General features: G+C 36.8%; 3 protein-coding genes and 1 long non-coding RNA gene across 5 annotated transcripts; 2 read left to right on the top strand and 2 right to left on the bottom strand.

Annotated features, from left to right (window-relative positions):
- The first annotated feature begins 2,739 nt into the window (after positions 1-2,739).
- Positions 2,740-5,228, top strand: LOC124180402. Its single transcript, XR_006870253.1, has 2 exons — positions 2,740-3,002; positions 3,642-5,228. It is a non-coding gene; the product is annotated as an uncharacterized LOC124180402 (long non-coding RNA).
- LOC124180396 (T-complex protein 1 subunit epsilon-like) lies at positions 4,804-12,186 on the bottom strand. Its single transcript, XM_046565861.1, has 8 exons — positions 11,947-12,186; positions 9,978-10,203; positions 8,868-9,066; positions 8,566-8,758; positions 7,763-8,032; positions 6,695-6,880; positions 6,021-6,339; positions 4,804-5,894 (listed from the first exon to the last, which is right to left on the bottom strand). Exons 1-8 carry the CDS (start codon positions 12,049-12,051, stop codon positions 5,761-5,763), a joined length of 1,632 nt encoding a protein of 543 aa, XP_046421817.1. The 5' UTR covers positions 12,052-12,186; the 3' UTR covers positions 4,804-5,760.
- Positions 11,298-20,894, top strand: LOC124180398 (solute carrier family 25 member 46-like). Of its 2 annotated transcripts, XM_046565864.1 has the most exons (6): positions 11,298-11,308; positions 17,002-17,179; positions 17,311-17,593; positions 17,672-17,728; positions 17,830-18,106; positions 18,192-20,894. In XM_046565864.1, exons 2-6 carry the CDS (start codon positions 17,014-17,016, stop codon positions 18,600-18,602), a joined length of 1,194 nt encoding a protein of 397 aa, XP_046421820.1. In that variant the 5' UTR covers positions 11,298-11,308; positions 17,002-17,013; the 3' UTR covers positions 18,603-20,894. The 2 variants fall into 2 exon arrangements, with proteins under 2 accessions (XP_046421820.1, XP_046421819.1); XM_046565863.1 differs by lacking the exon at positions 11,298-11,308 and having other exon boundaries at positions 16,783-17,179.
- On the bottom strand, positions 14,961-16,303 carry LOC124180400 (39S ribosomal protein L39, mitochondrial). The gene has a single exon (XM_046565866.1). The coding sequence runs from the start codon at positions 16,004-16,006 to the stop codon at positions 15,020-15,022; it is 987 nt and encodes a 328-aa protein (XP_046421822.1). The 5' UTR covers positions 16,007-16,303; the 3' UTR covers positions 14,961-15,019.
- Positions 20,895-20,960: the final 66 nt, after the last annotated feature.

Below are 20,960 nucleotides of genomic sequence, written 5' to 3'. Positions count from 1 at the left end.
ATATTCATCACTATTCAAGGTATAACCTGAGGAAAAATTGGATTACTTCTGAGAACTATGGGCTTTATTCACAACATCGAGCTTACACACGGGAAACCTACAGCTGGATACTTACGGCGTTGGATTAGGACAGCAGAGAAAATGACAAGGATGAAGAATCACAGGATCTTCCTCCTACGTTGTAAGAAAGAAGGAATAATGCCTAAACACCTAAATTTCTCTAAGACTACCTTTGAAAGTATTAATTTTAATCTGTCAAAATCAATAACTAAAGCTAAACAACTCACAACTGAGTTCCAAATATCGCTTTTGAAGTTAGAAATCAATGATGTTCACATACATATCATCAACTCGGAAAAGACAATGATTAACCTCGCTGAACAAATTAACCTTAAACTTGGGAGTACTTTGGGAAACAAATTTTTTGAATCCCAACATCGGATGCTTAACGATAAATTTATGGCTATAAAGAACAGGAATATCATCAAATTCAGTAACTTACTGGCTCAAAAAAAGTCTTTGAACAAACATAAAAACTCGCATTCAATTGGAAAAAATAACTGGTTAATAAATCTAACTGATACTCCTATTCCAGAAAATGTTACCGAAATAGTACAACTAGGTCACAAATTCGGTCGAACATATAACAAACGTGATCTTCCTGTCTTCAACCTCATTTCCAATTTTGAAAGAAAAAATTACGAGTTTTCCAAATGAATCAAGAAACCAAGTTAGATCCGATTTCACCAACCGTGTACTTGTTTTCCCAAAATACCCCAAAAACAACATCAATAATTATGTCACTGATCAAAAAATCCGTGAGACCATGAATTTTAAAAAAAATAACCACGAAATCATGATTTTAAAAGCTGACAAAGGTAATACGTCGGTTGCTATGTATAGAGACACGTATAATAAAAAAATGAGACAGCAGCTTTCTGACACCAGTACTTATAGAATTACCAGATATGATTTGTGTAACTCCCTACAAACTAGGGTGAATAAGCTCACTTTTAATTGGTTTACCTCTAAACTTATAACCAAAAATCTACATAGAAACATTTCCACGTACAATAGTGTCCCTCCACGCGCATATGGGCTTCCAAAAATTCACAAAGAGGATGTCCCTTTAAGAATAATAGTCTCATTTGTCAATAGCCCGACCTATACCTTAGCCAAAACTATCAATTCATGGCTCACCACCAATATCTCACCTCCCATCTCGAGAGTTAAGGATAGCTTTTTATTAGTTGATAAAATTAAAACAATTACACGTTAATATCTTTAGATGTAATTTCATTGTTTACCAACGTTCCTACAGATCTCGCATTGCGTGCAATAAACAACCGTTGGGCTTCTTTGGAAAACAAGATCCCAATTCCCCTTAGTGAACTTGAAAAAGCCTTAAAAATATGTTTTGACTCCGCAATTTTTAAATTTAATAACGATACTTATGCACAACAATTTGGTTTGCCTATGGGATCTCCTCTTTCCCCAATCCTGTCAGACCTCGTCATGGAAGACCTGGAAACTTCTTGCATTAACGATCTAGGTTTCAATTTACCGTTCTACTTTCGATACGTGGATGATATTCTTACTGCCGTTCCAAATGAAAAAATACATCACACTCTTAATATTTTTAACGGGTACCATCCTAGATTACAATTCACTATCGAAACAGAAGAAAATAATGCCATCAGTTTCTTAGACGTATTGTTGATACACAACAATAATTATATCAAGACAGATTGGTTTCACAAAAAAACATGGTCACAAAGATACCTGAATTTCAACTCTCACCATCCTTTGTCCTTCAAAATAGGCACCATCTTTAATCTTGTTGACAGAGCTATCAAATTAGCAAGTACAGAGTTCCAAGAAAAAAACCTGGCGCTTATATACAACATATTAAGATGGAATGATTACCCTCATGGCCTATTACAACAACAAATTAATAAGAGACGTACCTACATCAACAACATACTTGACCGTAATATTGATTCGGCTCCCGCTGAAGATAGCAATAGACCTGCTACTACATATATCCCCAGTCCATATGTAGCCGGCCTTTTTGAGTCACTTAATCGTTTATTCGCCAAATATAATGTAAAGTTTGTTGGAAAAAATTCAAAATATCTCCGACTAGTTTTTGATACAGGCAAAGACAAGATCCCCATAGGCAAACGATCTAATGTCGTGTATAAAATACCATGCAATGACTGCAATCAAGTCTACATAGGTCAAACGGGTCGACATCTCAACACTAGAATTAGGGAACACCAACGCAACATACATGAGATTGAAGAACGGCGCACAGCTCTAACGAAACATAGTATCGATAAACAACACACTTTTAATTACGACAACACAAACATCCTTTGCGAAGAACACAATTATTATAGAAGACTGTTATTAGAAATGTATAACATTGTAGGTCATACCAAGTCTGTTAATCTTAGACAAGATGTTGAACATTTAAGCAATATTTACAAACCTCTAATCTCCGCCCACACAACAAATTTTGTTTAACCTTAACTACATACAAAAAATTATTTTGTCCCCATTTACAGTCCTTTCTACATAACTTTTCTTACAAAATATTTATTGTTTTTCTGTATAATTGTTTATAATAGGTTCACCTTCACTCTGGATTACATTGTTTTCTCCCATCAGTCGTTATTCACCTGTTGACTCAATTGGTTCAACCAACAATATTTCGTTAGACATGTAGAACTTAATTATAAAGAGCCTACCTCCACTTCATTGACACCTGTGAATTAATTTCATTGCTAAAACTACCTTCTTCAATAACCTTTTAACACAATGACATACTGACTGTGAAGAAACATAGTTCTTTAATCTTTTTGATTAATGACTACCAACTTTTAACTCCCACATATAAAATAACTTGAAGATTGACATAGTCTACCGTCACTCAAAAGAATACTGTTTCCACCAATTGTAATTGTGAATTCGACTACATCTTAGTCCACATTCAAAAGGTAAATAACACTGAAAAACATCCTTATCTCAATTAATCATAAGGTTCTTACTATCAACAATATTTAATAGCTCTAAGAGTATTACATCTACAATATTTATGTCTGATTACTTCTAGTACCATTATTTATATTATAAAATTCTTTTTGTTATTTTTGACAGTTTTTAAAAAAATAAATTGTTCTGAGGAGGGCCCATATCCGGGTCGAAACGTTAACTAAAAATACGTTTTCTTAATTGACCGATCACCAAGACTCTACAATATATAATCAAAAATAGACCATGCCAAACTTTTACTTTCAACCATTTCTTAAAATAAATTATTCAAGTTATGTTGAGAAAACCATAGCTTTTTGCATCTGAAACAGTTCACATAAATGATCAAAGCCGATAATGTTAAGATGGTTGGTTGGCGGAAATCAGTACTGTGTATCAATTTCATTACGAGACAGTCGTACATCGAATATCGATCAATTTATTGTATTCATCAGATACGAAAATTTCTGAGATCATGTAAGAATAGAAAATACTGGAATTATGAACAAATTTTTGAAAACGAATCTTCTTAAAATGTAAGGTGAATCGAGATTCCAGTTCTTTCTATTTCTTTCAGAGGGACTTAAATATAAATTTCATTTCAGCACGAAATCGACAATCTCAACGATCCAGAGTTTAAGAAAAACGCGAATTGGCTGCAAATGCTGACGGCGTTGATCGAGGATCACCAGGATTACGAGGGCAAGGAAGCGAAGGTTCAGTTGAACGAATGGATGCGAGAAAGGGATAATCTACGCAACGATATCAAACGCGTATTCAACCAACAGTTTGGTTCAGTCTTTAGGACGTACCATAATCCGACCTACTTTTCTAGGCGTCTCTTTCGCTTCGCGGACATCTACATGAGCAACATTACCAACCTCTTAAACTATTCGACCACTCACACCTTTTACCCGAGGAGAGGAGTCATGCCCCATGAATACACTAACTATTTCGTATAAACCGTGCGCAAACCGAGCCAAAACCATCATGCGGTATAAAATATGCGTTACGAAATTGATCTCGAAATATTTGGGACGAACGCATCGTATTTTATTCTTTCCCAAAAAAAGAAAAAAAAAGATAATCAAAATTCAAACGTATTGAGAAAACAGAAAGAAAATAAGCATCTTAGTTTCCTTCCTTTCAGATTACAATTTAAGATCGACCTCACACTATTAATACGCTTAAATTTATCCGTAAGAAGTTGACGAAATTTAATAGTTTTTACAAATACAATTTTCCTTAATTGTAGTTTATTTTTCCCCAGTAGTAGAAACGTTGCGTGAAATTCAAATCCTGTGGGGAAATTCAATAGCTTATTTTGTAGCGCTACAGTTTGTTCAAGTTTATCGATAGAAATACCTAGGAATGTCAAGATTTACTTTTACGTTGAAAATGTTGCCAAAGCTTAAGTTGAGTTATAGCTTATTATGATTAAGAACTAATTGAATGATCGATCGATTTATATAATAAGTTGACGCTACGTTTGTCTGAAACGAATCGTACTCTTATCGTTGGACGTTTGCAAGTACAAATAGATATGTAATGCCCCCGAGTAACATCGGGATATCTCAATCAATCTGATCGAATAGATAATTACAATTGATAGATATAAACGTACGAGTATTAGCAATGATCGGATAAAATATTCGTCAGATATTAATTTATTTAGCTAGAATTTACCATGGGTAATAAAAAATGATAAAAATTTTATTTGTGATGCGCGAAGTGAACGATGTTTCCGGATATTAACTGAAATCGCAGTATCTGATTTTCGATTTATTCATAAAAAAGTAACATTACACACGTATTGTAATTACAAATGAAGGCACGCGAAGTTAAGGATAATAACTTGGAGTTCCAGACATTTTTCTATCGGTTGTCAGACTATTACCGGTTTCTAGAGTCTGTTGACATCTTGTCATTATTACATCAATGCCAAAATTTGAGTTTAGTAATAATTATGAACAATATGAAATTAAAAAATTACAATACTGCGTTCTTTTCCGTGTCTCCATATCATCATTTGGCTTGAATAGTTGCGTATCTCATGCCAAATTTCAAACGTAAGATAACCGTTACTCGTAGATACTTAAAAAATGTTGAAACGAGTCATTATGCATGTTACATACGTACTATAAGAAAAATTACGACATACCTAATCGAATACAAAATGTGTTTGTGTGCAACGTGTCTTCTATATCAAACGCACGAGTACAAGTTGTATATTCAGTTCAGACCACATTCGGTTTTTGATAATACTTTGCAACTCTAAATATTTATCAGAGTTTTTAGTTTGCGGAATCTATTTTTATTGTGACTAAATTGTGCGGGAGTCTGAGCCGAATAACCAGATTGTATCCTTGTGAAATCCTTACCTAATCACTATAGGTACTATGTACATATAATAAAATGTAACCACCACCGCGGGATAAGTTTTATCGTCGGAACACTGCCTGGGATGAATAACAATCCGAATGATGAGATTAATTACGTAGGTTCTGTTTTTTTTTTTTTATGTCAATTATAGCTTTATTTTATTATAAATTAATTTCAGCACGAAGTCAATTAATTGTTTAATCAGAGCGTAGTAAGCGGTCTGGGTGATGTTTAATAACTATCAGAAACAATTCAAATGAAGCGTATTAATAATACAATAATTCAGTCTCGTTAACGTGTCGTGAAAATTTGAACAATCTTTATTGTATATGTTCGGCAGATTTAAACTCCCATACCGTTGTCACTGGGAGATCTGATATCATCGATCTTCAATATCATTTTCACTAATTGCGTGGCAAGTAAGATTTGCTGCTGCTTACTCTTCAAAGATTCGATGACGTTCTGGACTTTCATGTCTGAAAAATAAAAAAAAGAACTTTAATTTTAAAGATTTCAGTTTGTTAAAAACGGATTTGTTTACATAGAAAAAAAAAAGCGACCAAGCAAACACAGAAGGTACATTTTCAACAAAATACACCTACCGGTTGTGCCAACGTTCATGCAATCGATTCCAAGACTAGAGTTTGATTCGGTCAACTGGCGCGCCTTGGCTTCAGCAAGAGCATCGACAGGAGAAAGTCCTGCGTTTTCTGCCAATGCCATGGGGATGGCCTCGAGCGCATCAGCAAATGCACGGAATGCATACTGCTCAAGGGTGCTGATCTTGTCGGCATGAGCGGCGCATGCCAATGCACAGGAAACTTCGGCTGCTCCACCTCCATAAACTATTCTTCCATCCGTTACGAGATTGCGCACAGCACAAAGTGCATCGTGGATCGAACGTTTCGCTTCCTCAATAATCTGTTGACAGTAATAAATGTGCTTACGGAGTACAGTGTGCTTTAATGAAAGGGACAATGATCAAAAACTATATTAAGCGTCGACGATTTCTTTCGGACTAGAATGAATGCTGCAACTAAACTTAACCAATATTTTATAAAGAAAATTTTGTAACACAATTCGATATGCAATGAATTTTTTTTTATTATCAATCAAATGCTTATATGCAAACTGTGCTATTTTTTTTTGCAAGGTGTCTGGCCAGTTAGACGCATTGAATGACATGGCTGAAATTCTCCTTGCCATATTTTTTAACAAGACTATTTTTATAAATTAGGCGTCTGATCGTAATGTGAAAAAAAAAATGCATACTTACCATTTTATTGCCTCCACGAATGAAAATGGTTACTGCTCGTGAGTTTTTGCATTCCTCAATGACGAGCATGCGGTCCTTTGTGGTTCCAAAAGTCAACTCTCTGACCACACCCGCGTATCCCAATTTATCAGGAGTCAATTCTTCGAATCGAGGAACGATACGACCGCCGGTAGCGATGGCAATCAACTGAGGATTGAATAATCAGCATTATAAAAATTCTTTCTTTTTTGACAATATCTATGATTACGATTCACTACACACTAGATGTTCCACTGGTGCCTATGTGCTCTGACTCAACCTTAACGGCTGTGTGTTTTATTTCATTTTAACAAACCAACAATAAATATGAATTCGTGGGAGTTACGTGTTGCGAACGCAGTGTGTTTCGGTTTTTGTCTTTATTGTTTTTTTTTTTTGTTCTATTTATTCATCAATTACCAACACGCATTTATGTAATTGGAAGTGTCATCTCATACGAGATATTTAAATAAAATTGTTCTGAGGAGGGCCCCCACCAGGGCCGAAACGTTAACACGATAAAAAGTCTTTTGAGTTGTGACCTTCATATCCAAGAATAACATTAATCATCTATGATTACAGTTAATTAATGAAGAAAGTGAAAAAACCCTCAGCTCTCATAATCATTGATCATTAGGGCCACTGCAACAGATACGTCCCAAGTCGACTTTGTGCTCAAATAAAGAAGCCCACAATAGGTTCGAAAAATTAAGTATATACATTTTCGAATGAATTAGAGGACTCATAATTAAGAGAACCAGACGCTTGGTTTCGCAATGCTACCCCCTTCTATTGCGCTTTCACATCATTGGGTTGTTTATAAATGGAACTGAATGCTCAGAATTTCGAATTTTGGTAACATGATGGATGATGCATGACAGTCTTCACTTACCTTTGTGAAAAAATTCATGTGAATAAATTAACGATACGTATGTCACACTTTTTGGATTAAATTGACCGAGTAGATTCAATACTTAAAAATTGAATAAATTTCACCGACACTTTTATCGAATTTCTAGATGCCGCAGAATAAAATAAACTTATAAGCACCTCGATTTCGGGACCACCGACCCACCGAACAGCGGGCAGGTGTTCCTGGAGGAGAAGGTGATTGGCTTCGTCGTCAAATCCCCACTGGCAAATAGCGAGCGTTGCCCCGGCTTGTTTGACTTGAGATACCATTTGAGTGAATTTTTCACGTTCATATTCTCGTAATGCTCTGTAGTCCTCTACAGAAGTCACGTCAAGCTTATGTTTAGTTTTCGGTTTTGGCGGCTCAAATGGACAAGTGAGAATTGCCAATTTCACATTCTCCAACCTCTGTAACACATCGAGTATGGAAACAGTGTTATACTCACGTTTCTAACGATTTTAATAAAAATTTACACTATTCTGCAACCAAATTGTTCAATAACATCACATAGGATGTTGATCTCAATTGAAATTTCAACTGTATAAACTGTATTTTTAAAATGCTTATTGCAAAATCGATACAGCATTTGAGTTTTTCAATTACTCAAATACACGAGAATCAAATATGCTGATAATATGGCAAGGTGTCTGGTCAGGCAGTGCATTGAAGAAACTGCTGAAATTCTCCTTGCAGATATATCAATACAACAATTCAAACTAATAGTGCAAAAGTTTAGAAGGTCAAATTTTTACGATGCAAAAGCAGACGCTTTCGTAAGTCAATTTCGAATGATTAGAATTAGCGTAACTTGTTCCTTAAATTAACATATGAATTTCATAATCACGAACTCTGTAAATGCGATTACTCGCAGGATCTTGAATGGGGAAGAAAAAGAAAAAAACGACAAAAAAATCGATCAATAAAAGGTGATAGTAATTACCTTAGGCATTTGAGGATGACTGAAGTCTTTGTCTACAACAACGCCACGAACTAACATTGTGTCTTCAAGGCGTCCTCCAACTTTACCCTCTAGTTTGATTAATTCAAAATTGACGTCTCGTGTCTCCAAATCAGCGACAGCCATCACTGCATTCACAGCAATCTCCGCCATTTGTCGGTGACACTTGTTGATGCTGTAATAATAATGAATAAAAAATTAACGAAATACAACACTGGATGTTTGGAAGAATTTGACATGTAATATTGACAAGTTGACGCAATATTATCTCAACTTGCACTCACATTTTGGATCCAAGAGTAGTCATGGCAGTCTTGATTAGAGGTTCCAAGTCTTTGAGGTTGACTGGGAAAGCCTCCGCAATAGTGTCTAAATGTTTGTTCGCACATTGGGCTGCAAGCTCGAAACCATCAGCTATTCGGATTGGGTGAATTCCTTTGTCTAAGAGCTGTTCAGCTTGCTCCATTAGCGCGCCAGCCAATACTGAGGTAAGAGAAGTAACAAAATTTGCGACAATATTACGATACAGTGAAGCTGAAGTTTGTGACATTGTATTTGTAAGAAAAATCGTCTTTGTGACTTGGGAATCGTTTTAAATTCAGTAAAGCACAATAATAAAGTATATATGTACTCATGCATCATATTGTGAAAATTGAAATGCTCAAATTATTCCAAAGTTTGAAAATAGCGAGTTTGCTTTAGTTAAATTGCCCAAAACAGACAAATTTACATAATGGCATGAATACAGATGTGAGACACATATCAGTGCGTGCTGCCAATTAAGAATAGCTGCCCAATGGTTCAGAGTCTCAGATCGATGAAACTTAATGTTGCATGGTTTTTGTATTGTTTACATATGAGTTTCTCGAGACAATCGAGATTCACACGTCTCAACATGCTTCATCGCAGTGTAGAAAGTTCTTTAGATGCGTATATATTCATACCTAACAGCTAGAGAAGTGGGTGAATTATAGAAATTTGCATCGGATCTTGATAAAAAATTACTGAATTCTGTTGGAGTTTGTTTTATTCCACGGTATGTAGTTTGACGTTTGATTACATATTTTTTTCTGACAATAATTTGATTCAAAGCAAACATAATATGTATAAAAGAAACTCGATCAATATACTTTTGAATAAAACAAACCCAATCGAATTGAAGAATAGATGTTTGAAATTCACCCGCTATTCAACCATTTAGTCGTATATACTTTGTTAATTTACAATCCTTGATTCCAATTCATTGTTACTGAAATTGCCTTGTATTCCTTTTGTTTGTAATTTTCAACTAATATCATCATACCAATTTTTTTTCTTCTTATTATTCCTCACTTTTGCATCCTATATGTCATTTTTAATGTTTTATGATTTGAATGTAGATTTGATGTTCTTACCAACAACACCAGTTGTGCCATCGCCTATCTCATCATCCTGCGATTGAGAAAGCTGCACCATCAACTTGGCGATTTCATGATCTACGTCCATGTTTTTCAAGATCGTAGCTCCATCATTGGTTACTGTTACATCACCATCGGAACTAACTAACATCTTGTCCAAACCTTTGGGACCCAAAGATGTTTTCAAAGTATTGGCAATACTTCGAGCTGCCAAGATATGCGACTAGAGAAGAGAGAACGAAATTCAGTTATTTTGATATATCATGAGAATCAGTCAACTGCATAATTACACACAAGTACTAGCAACGTACATTTAATTTTAAACTACAACTCCAATGTAAATATACCAATGTATAAGCTTGATCCCTGTACTTATGTTAGATTACAAATCTTCTGTAGAATTGTATCAAGTTTTCACCCTCAAAAATGTATTACAGGTTCTCTTATAACTTATTATTAACTTGACTATTCACGGTTTGCAACAAGATTTTATTGTAGAATGAAAGTTTTTACAGCACTTCGGGTTTATGATATCAACACAATAAAATATTGAAACAGAAATCACTGTTTTGAAATTCTAGGTGGAATTTACAAATGTAGAATTCCAAGAATACCGATATATGTCTTACTTTAGTGGAATTTACTATGACCTATTGAACTCCGGACAATCTTAAAATCGCAATTTAACATTGATTCCTGGAAATGCATAAATGTTGCATTAATCTTCCAAGCTCAGACCGCAGTAGTTTAACGAATACTGCGAAAATACTATTTCCCATCTTTCTCTCGTTTAATATAATTAATCAAGTTTACTACCAACCACTCAAAAAATGTTTCAAGATGGCAGAAAACATTTCTTCAATGATGTTTAAATTGTTATGTAAAACAATATTACTTGTGTTCGCATCTAAAACTTTAGAAATTTTCACAACCTTGTTCTATCTGTTATGCTTGAGTAACAATGAGTTACAAAACATACAATGAATACATAGTCATCGAAAAAATACTACCAATAATAATGCATTGTGATGAAGTACAATAACACAATTTTTAAATCATGTGAATCTGTTAGAATATTAATACAGATTGTAAGTGAACTAGCTTGTAAGAAACACATCAGTAAGCGTGGTCCATGAATCGAATCACTCAATGGTTCAGTTTCTCATATTTTATTTTATCTTGCACACTTTATTAAAAATCACAGGCAAATTTCAAATAAAAATTTTCCTGTGTCTCAAGGTGCGTAACTGAAAGATAAAATTTGGATTCAAGTAACATGTTTCAAGAAAAACAAAGTCAAAACATACAGATGGACTGGCTCTTCCGCTGTCCTTTGAGTTGAATCTCAAGTCGGACGTGGTAAAAAGAAAGTATTTTCAAGCATTACCGTTACTTCACCCATGGAGATGACAAGAAAGTTTTTTTCCAGTAAGGTACTTACTGAAGTTGCAAAAATGTGAAAAGGGTTGTCTATAATTGAATTCTGACAGGAAATAAAAAGTAAGCATAAGATGCAACTGTAATACCGACGTACGTATTATGCAGCAATGTCTATAGTCGACTGAACGAATGAGGGGGGAACAGGCATAGAAATTCCTTAAGACAGAAGCTGTGATTGGATTCATTGTTAAAATGCCAATCATATTTAGCGATAAATTCATAATCGCTGTGAAATTGACGGTTTGCAGCTCACATTAGGGTTTTAAATGAACAACATAATCCCAAAGTTCGAAGTAAAATAAAATATCACGAATGCGCGAGGCTCTACCGGTTTACGAACACGTGACGCGAACAAAATTGCAAAGCCACCACGCGATCAGCACTTTGGTGAAATTAAGTAAATTAGTGTGCACGAAATAATGCAATTTATCTGAATTAATAAATGGAATAGTTATAATCAGTGTGATCAGGAACTTATAACAGAAAATGTAATCAATGGAAATTATAAAACATGTGCATGCCTCACCTTAATCGCATCATTGCCGGTCAAGCGACTCTGCTTGTCTTGATCACGCAAGATAATGAAAGGTCTTCCGTACTCATCGAACGCGATAGAACCAGGAAAAGACATGTTTCGAATGAAAGTAGTTCAAATTCCGTGATGTATGAAAAAAAGTAAACTCTGGCGATCGAACCTCACTGCAGACGTGCGGCCATTTTATCACTCACTGCCGAGCGTCTTCTTCCTTCCAGAGTGTTCCACGGTGTGCTCATAAAGTAGAACAGAGTGACCTCAAGGGCTGGCCAAGTGACCTCAAGGGCTGGCCACATTGAACGCAGATGTTTTTTCGAACACTTCAACAAGCACACCAACCTACAGGTGCTCGGGTAGGTCTCTCTCTGTACTAGAGTAGAGTGTAATCAACTTTTGCCACATTGCAGCTATAAATACTCCTAGACAAATTGTTTCGTATGTTATTTCGTATAAACTACTTCAACGCGCATACCCGTCAGAGGTAGGAATAAAGATCTTTGACTTCAATCGGAAAGTTTATACTCCAGATAAATGGCATTTATCTTCTCGTTTCAGTAGCTGCGTTGATATTCCAAAAAATAAATCGGTCACTAGTTGGTTTTACAAGGTTGTTGCACTTGATCACGTAGTAGACACCGAGACGGCGCATCCATTTCATCTCGATCAAAATTAGCGCATTCGTGATGTATTACAGTTACTCTGAATTTTTTTTCATACGAACACTTTTCGAAAAACAATTCAGCTTCTCTACTTAACGTAGATACTTCACTTACGGCTAGCTGAAACAGCGTTCCGGAATTTCAAAAATCCTGCAACGAATTTTGTAATGCACTATTTCGACGTGATTTTTCGAGCGAAATCGAATGAGTGCAGTTCGAATAGGCTGCAAACAACGGATCAAAAGTTACAGCTGAAAAACAAAAGATTTCCTTCGTCATATCGCTGCTGTTGATGCCACGCTCTTTTCGCTGCGTTTTCTGAGTTCCTGGGGGTCCAATTAGTCAGAAAAGGACCATACAAATAGAATCTGAGACGAAAAATTTTTAGCTCCACAAATGAAGAAAAAACTAAGGTAAAAGGATGGAATGAATGCAAGGAATACGAATAAGAAATGAACACCAATTCGAATTACAAAGAAGAAACTTGATTTCGATGATCCCGGGGTGGTTTAGCTTAGCTACCCCGGCAAGGACAGCCCACGCGGCTACACCAATTTTGTGTCATTTGTTATTTATTTTCATGTATTCTAGATCTGCGGGTGTAGTAACCACGTTGGTTTTCCAACGCGTCAACCACCCTGGGTACAAAACTCAATCATGAGGCCCCGGGAAGGCCAGCGCAAGAATCCTCAATCAGCTCTACCCAGTTTCGCTCTCGCATCTAATTACTCGATCACAAGTACATTAGAAATACGATCCCACGTCATTTAATAATAAAATGGATCGTTAGGAGCCTCGATGCATCGAGTTGATAGTCCCACGTTCACACAGTTCACTGAATCACTTTCGCACACATAACGAGCTATTGCCAACAAAACTCACGTGTTATCTCTTCCGAGTTCCGACTAATACTGATCTGGTTTTGAATTCTTCGTCAAATTTTCGTATCGCTCGCTCTCGCGGGAATTTTGAGAACTTTGGACTGTACTGTCTTGTTGACCACTCGCTGTAGTGAGCGCGAGATTAGTGTACTTGGTTTCATTCCCACACACATCGTAGTATTATAATACGTTCGTACGGATCGGATTATAACTTAATAATCACATGGGGCAATAATGGGTCTGTGACAACGGCCGATTACGAAATTATAGTTCATAAAGCTCTAGTTTCACAATTATTTCGCATTACTTATGCATTGTCTATTGAACTATTTCCAGAATTTTCTACATGCATCTCTGAAATTGGTTCCTTTATACTTCAGCATATTCGAAAATCTCAGAATTTCCTTTCAATTTTTATCTTGCGTTTCTTTGCAAATTTATGATTCTATGACCACATCATCGAGGTTCAAGCATATTAGTATTGGTGATGAAACATAGAATAATTAGTATATACTAACTCAATTAAGGGGGGAGCCTGCTTTAGAGGCTTCACAAAATCGATTTTTTCAAGGATTTTTTTTGGGAAGGAAAGAAATATCCGATTGAAACGAAACTTTTAGGTTTTATTGTTATATATTTCAGCAGTCTTCTTAAATTTTTTCATTAAGATATATGTCATATTATGCCTGGTACAAGCATTTCACCGAGGCGTCTCGAGTGTGCATTTGTCGTGCGGCGGGAAAGGTGCAGGTCGCAATTTCCATCTGAAACAAAGAACCCAAAAAAATTTTCACCTCTCAATAGTATAGCTTCTCGTTAAACCAAGAAAATTCAACAAAAAGTGAAAAATTCAACAATTTTTTGCAAATTAAAAAAAAATTCACTTTAGATTGTTTAAAAAGTGGGTTAATCTTAACTTTCTTAAGGTTTTTTAGGTTCAACTAGAAGAGAATTTAATCCCGAGTACAATGCAATTTGTCTCGTTTCGATAGGACGTTTAGTTTTATCCCTATCTTTCCCGCCAATTAGGAAAAATCGTAAAAATGAAAAACCGAGAAATCGTGCGTCAAAGTTTTCGTATATAAAAAATCGTAATTTTCTTGAACTTACCGCATTAATATGCTAATCAGCGATTCCTGGTCCATAGAGTTGCCCTTCAGACTCTTCAAAAAACTGGTTCAGACTCTTCAAAAAACTGGTTCAAAACTTCAAAAAACTTCAAAAAACCGCTCATATACCTGCTCGACGCTTGCTCACTATTTCTTCTGTAACTCCGAAAATATTTCGAATTTGCGTCTGAAATTTTAGGGAGACATTCTTGGATAGTTTGGGAAGACATTTATGCAAAAAAAAAAAAGATATTTTGAAGCCTCTAAAGCAGGCTCCCCCCTTAAGTGGGTAATTTCAGCAAGAGAATGGGCAGTCAATAACTTCGAGTCTGAAAGAATTGATGGTAAAAATAACATTTTGATAAATCGGTTTTTACTTTATTTACATTCTTTAAATTACATGACATATACAGTACTAATTAGCCACCGCAGCAATTTGGTCCTCCGAATCTTCGACAATTTTGCTAGGAACCCAAACGGAATTGTTCAACTTTCTGGCACGTTCCTCCAAAATTCCATATGCAAAATGATTCAAAAGAATTCCAGCGGGAAGTGCAACTCCCTGGAATCTGTACAAGGTTCCGTACTCGTCGGTGGACAATTTGTGCACAGAAGCGACGGTGCACCTGCCGATGATCCCAGTGTTGCCAATCATAGGTCCTTTGCTAACATCGATGTGATCCCCAATACGATAGAGAGTGACGCTGTCCTCACTGTGCCTTGCGATATTTGGTATCTGTTCACTCTTGTAGGGATTATCCTGGAACATTTCGAGCGCTATGCTTTCTCCGACGACCAGACGCTCAATTGGTAGGTTTTTCTGACTGAGTTTGATGTACAGAGCAGACAAGGATTGCAGCTCTGCGACTGTTGGTTTCCAGTCTTCGAAGCCAAGGGAAATGTCGTGCAGAAAACTACCCGACCTCACGTTTGGTATCGGAAAACTATGAAGGTGGATGCTGATGCTGTCTTTGAATGCGGTTTCAGCTACGGCACCCATCATCAGTGAACAGGACCGCCAGAAGGCTTTGTTCACAACCTGCGATTCTGGTGATGCCATTGTAACGAACTTTATCTCGCACTCGGAGTTGAACGGTCTGTGCATGTCCCAGGGGGTCCCGTTGACTTCGGCGAGGGCGGCGACCTTCGTTACGCCCTCCGAAATGTGCTTAGCACAGTCAAAGGGCGTAGATAAATGCTTGTTCATTACGAGCGTAATTTCGTCCGACGGTCCCGAGTACTTAACCTCTATTTTCTCGATACGACCCACCGCTGCTCTCTGACGTTTCGCCTCGCTGTCGAATAACTCGTTTCGCTTTTTTCTGGCCTCTGATTTGGTCAGTGTGCTCAGGCACCGCCTCAGCATTGGTACCTGCAGTCGTAAACTCGTCCAATTTATCATTTTGTGGCTTGTTGTAGATTTTTGATTTTGAGGTTAGCACGAGCCAGACAACTTGCTATCAGCTTACAACCGCTGGCCACCGGTGCTTCGTTTACAAAGCTACCGTTTTTTAACAACAAAACCGCATATTAACGGCACAATGTGGAATCCTTTCTCGACGAGCGACGCTCTCTGATGCTCGGCTCTCAGACACTTGTTTTCTTTCAATATTAGTTCTTTCTCTTCACTGCAAGCTTTTCGTTCGTTAACTCGTTTCAATAATTCGTATCGCAATTCTTCGTGCACGCATGTAACTTGGATCACGGATAGAGCACACTCACGCAACTTAATGCTCATCACGCGCATGATCTATTCGATTCTGAAGCAGTGCTGCCAAGTGCCGCCAAAAATAGCAATGCACAGTGTGTCTCTACGGCTTTAGCACTTACGGTGCTACCTTCATATCGCGAATTACAATGCGCCAACAATGTTCAACAGATCATTTTACATTACTTTCAACTCTCGCCGACTGCCTTAATCGAAGAGACCAACTGTACGGTATTCGAAAAATTTTAAATAGTCGGCATTAGACTGACGACTTTTTGGCGTTTATAACAACTATATTCATTTCAGATTACGGAATATTTAGTAATTCATCAATCACCCGAATGAAAACCAATTCTCCATTTTTGATTCTCTTGAAAAATTGTAATATCTGCAATTAGCAGCGATTGGTAATGTCGCGAGTAATATGTCCTCGACAAGGGGGTAATTCTTTCGTGATGTTGATTTACCCAGTTGGCAAAACTGACGACTACAGCTGATCGAGATCGAGGGAGGCTCAACGATTGGTAAACGCAATGCAAGGGCATGAGAAGTCGAAGAGATGATTTCACCATTTGTACGTATGTAGTGTGAGATAGAAAGGTGAAACTTCGGATGCTCGTCACCGGGGCAGAAGAAGGGCTGTATCGTATTTCGGAGATAGCTGTCGATTTCGGGGCTGAGGGTGATAGCTGGTGGACTGAATGGCGGGACTCGAGGGGTACGATAGACATTACGGAACTCGTCCGATCGAGCCGTGGGAGGTCGGTGCTGCGTACCCGAGCAAATACCACGGCCGAGAGGTTATACGTCCCCTAGATGTCCCCGTGGTTCACCCCCTCGCAGAAGACAGTCCACCCCCAGAAGACGGTGAGACATCTCTCGCTCATGTCGCACTTTTTGCACGAATGCTTATATCGTACGATATCACGCACTTGCACTCCTCAGTCGTTTTTGAGTCGAGTGGAAGTATCGTCTCGTTCACACAAATGTCATTTCAGATCTGACTGTAAAAAGATACGTCGGATTAGGCTGCGGTCTTGCAAGTCTGATTACGGAAAATCTACTGATACACCCCTTCATTGTACTTCGAAGACAGTGCCAAGTGAACCCTAGCGCCGTCAAGTATCATTTAGTTCCGATAACTTTAGTGCCCATCATCATACGGCTACATCAAACTCAGGGCTTGAACACTCTCTGGAAAGGAATTGGCTCCACACTTCTCGTCAGGGGTTTGACTCTCGCTGTCGAAGACCTCGTGTCGAAAATCACACCCTGGCCCAAGTAAGGTTACTGTAAACAATTTCTTTTGTTGAATGTTGGATATTTCTAAATTGTAACGTTATACTTTTCTGATTACAGGGAGATTACTTGCAACAGTTCGTTGAGGTCTTTTGGACAGCATTTGCTTCTTAAGTGGTAATTACACAATTATAAATTGTTTTTGTTGTGTGATTTTGTGATGAAAGTCACCAGTGTCATCGTACCTTCTTCGATTCATTGATTGATCACCCTTGCAGCGTGTCGATTGGGATAGTAACACCATTCTACTCTGCTTCATTAGTAGAAACAGTTCAGTCAGAAATTGCTTCTGAACGTCCAGGGATCTTGGATGTATTCAGAGATGGAGCCATCAGGCTACTTGAAGTAGGAAATAAAGGGAGATTGATTCCAATTTATGCTCTGTTACCGCCTACGATTGCCTATGGAGTGACAAAGTACCTTTTCACTCTAATTGTAAGAGGAGTTACCAGCCGAATAATGCACGTTAGACACAAGCATTCTCAACAACTGAGGGTTTGCATTTTGTACACTTCTTTTACTGAAACAGGTTTGACAAAAATTTGTGAATAAATTAAAAATATTCAAAATTAATTTTCAGGGAGCTTATAGCAGAGATTTGGTCTCTGAATCAGTGGTTCAAGACATAGAACTGCACTCTATACTCGTATCCATGTGTGCAGCTGACATCATTTTTTATCCCTTGGAGACGGTGATTCACCGGTTACACTTGCAGGGCACAAGAACTATAATAGATAATCTTGACACGGGACGAAGCGTTACGCCGTTACTGACAGGATACAGTGGGGCTATCGACTGTTATCGAACGATTATATCTACAGAGGGTCCTTTCGGATTGTACAAAGGGTTCGGTTCACTGATACTGCAATTCGCAGCTCATGTATTAGTTATACGAGCAACTAAATGGATACTTACCGAATTGACTGGGGTAATGAGGCCAAAAGCAAAAACCATAAAACCACCACCGCTCAATTACTACAACGATATTTGAGCCGGATATTTTTCTTTGATTTTTAACAAGTTTATAGTGATATAACTTTGTATGAAATATTTTACTATTAACAATTTTTCTCCGATTGTTATTTATTTTTTTTTTTTTCTTGTAAACATTAAAATTGTTAGCAAGAATCATATTACGTTTGTGATCTCTCATAAGTTTTCGGTCGAATTAATTATCGACGATTACTAACGACTATACCACTTAGTAACAACTGCGTTAGTTCCTTCAAGTCGAGCGATAATGACGTGAACGTACTATGTGCGTGTAGTTACATTAACATGCGAGTGTAGCCCGTGGTTATCAGTTATTCATGAATCCTATTTATTAAAAAACCCTAAGACATATAATTGTATAAAATGATCGATTTGATAAACAAATTTCAATTTCTCATCGAATATACGACATTTATTTTGAAATTTAATCAGAGCATCGTTTTTTTTATCACTGGGTAATCGGCTGGGGGGATATAATTCTTTCGCCGTTTTCTGTAGGACGTTTGCCCAAGAAACACCAATCCAAATATTGAACTAACTCAAATGTATTTTAATGTTTGTAGTGGACACACAAGTAAATTATACTGGCAACTTTTTCACTGACATATCTATTAAAATACTCTCTTCTCCGACGTTAATAGATTATGAAGGTTCTTTGAGATAAGAAAATGTTTATGCTAGTAATATATCCAAACCGCCGAAATATTCTGTTAATAGTTAAATCGTTCATGAATCGATAGAGTTGCTGGTTGTAGGGACTTGAAAATTTTAGAACTGTTCTGTAAATATTTCGAAATAACGTGGATAGAATTTTACTTTAGCTAGTTCGTGATTTACGCGTAGAGCAACAATTAGTCGTGGTGATTATAAGGTAGAAAGTGCATACGCGGAATAATTGTAGCATAATTTAAAATCTATCGCAAAACAATAAAACGTTGATGATAAATACTTATTTAATTCTTGGTTTATTATAAATATACCCTTGTACAGTGTAAATTAGCTTTAATATAATATGCTATCTCTTCTAACACGTTTATTCTGAGTGCCATACGGTCCTGACCATGGTCTTCATTAGACTGAGAGAATTCGAAATCTACATAAATTATTATGTAACATTTATCATTTATCATCACAAGTGAAATAAATTGCGATGGTTGAATATTCAGTTTAAGCTACGCGATTCTTCTTTGTTAACAACTTCAACGCAGAGCAAGGTTTTGGTGGTCGATGAGCTTTTACCCGTACATTGTTTGTCAAGTGTTACCTGATTCTCAATCTCTGAATCTTATGGCTTTCAATACGGGACATGCGGTGCAGCGTCTCAGTTTATGCTACATGAATATATTTCATTTATTTACACGAACAGTGCGTAAACTTCTATTTATAACGCAAAACCATTTGATTAATTTGAATCGATGTGTAGCCAATAAATTTGAATTCCATCTAAACTTTACACAGGGTTTCTATCACTACTCTTTCTTTCTTTCCTTCTTTGTTTTTCTCTCTTTCTCTTTCGTTTGAACTAAGGATAAGCTATCTCTATGTACAATATATTACAAAAAATCTTTATCATCGCATCTCTATGAACGGTCATTATGACAGTAGTTGAACTCGTAGCTTGAAATTGAGTTTCTAGCCGCAAAGGTACACAGATGTTCGGGATCTAAAGTTGTGTTACTGTTTAGAGGAAATCCTTTCTTTTTTTTTTTTACCGTAAGTAACTTATATTTTATTAATCTATGAAAAACATTGAACTTTATACGAGCATTACAATTGCGGTATTAGTTCATTTCTAATTTGATCACGTAAACGAATATTTAGTATGAAGATCAATCGCTCCTGATACGCAGTATTTAGTTGTGTAAAAAAAAAGAAAAATAATTTTTTAAAACAGAGATGAGAACTTTACTTCGTAAATAAACGGAGGTTGTACTCGTACTAACTTTTAATTCAATTTAATTATTTCTACCGTCCCCCATCTCCGAGAACCTCCGCCATAAGAATACGATGCGTATGCTAATATCACGGCGAATTTTGAATGTGCTCACGATGGTCGACAGTTACACAAGGTGACCCAGGACTACCGTCCCATAAGCACCAATATTTTTCTCGCAAAATCTCCGACTGAAACGTTTTTCTTATGAACTTACTCTTTAAAGAAAATTTGTGGTTTGCGAATTACAGCCGTGGCTAATCCAGTAGCATCTGATGGCTCGGAACAGCTGCCGAACGGATGCTACTGGATTAGCCACTTTGAAACGACTGTAATTCGAGAACAATAAATTTTCTATGAGAATTCAAAAACGTTTCACTCATACATTTTCATGAGACATACATCAGTAGCCTATAGAGTGAT

This window comes from Neodiprion fabricii, chromosome 4 (assembly GCF_021155785.1).
Source record: "Neodiprion fabricii isolate iyNeoFabr1 chromosome 4, iyNeoFabr1.1, whole genome shotgun sequence".
NCBI lineage: Eukaryota > Metazoa > Arthropoda > Insecta > Hymenoptera > Diprionidae > Neodiprion > Neodiprion fabricii.
The sequence above is the reverse complement of the archived record's forward strand: the minus strand, read 5'-3'. Positions and strand labels throughout refer to the sequence as shown.

Bases quoted from the DNA above. Each gene is read 5' to 3' on its own strand.
- LOC124180396 (XM_046565861.1), bottom strand. From the start codon at position 12,051: ATGTCTTTTCCTGGTTCTATCGCGTTCGATGAGTACGGAAGACCTTTC. The intron at 10,204-11,946 runs GTGAGGCATGCA...TCTCTTCTCTAG, and splicing joins CCGGCAATGATGCGATTAAG to TCGCATATCTTGGCAGCTCG. The intron at 6,340-6,694 runs GTAAGTATGCAT...TACTGTCAACAG, and splicing joins TTCGTGGAGGCAATAAAATG to ATTATTGAGGAAGCGAAACG.
- LOC124180400 (XM_046565866.1), bottom strand. From the start codon at position 16,006: ATGATAAATTGGACGAGTTTACGACTGCAGGTACCAATGCTGAGGCGG.
- LOC124180398 (XM_046565864.1), top strand. From the start codon at position 17,014: ATGGCGGGACTCGAGGGGTACGATAGACATTACGGAACTCGTCCGATC. The intron at 17,729-17,829 runs GTAATTACACAA...TCACCCTTGCAG, and splicing joins CAGCATTTGCTTCTTAAGTG to CGTGTCGATTGGGATAGTAA. The intron at 18,107-18,191 runs GTTTGCATTTTG...ATTAATTTTCAG, and splicing joins AGCATTCTCAACAACTGAGG to GGAGCTTATAGCAGAGATTT.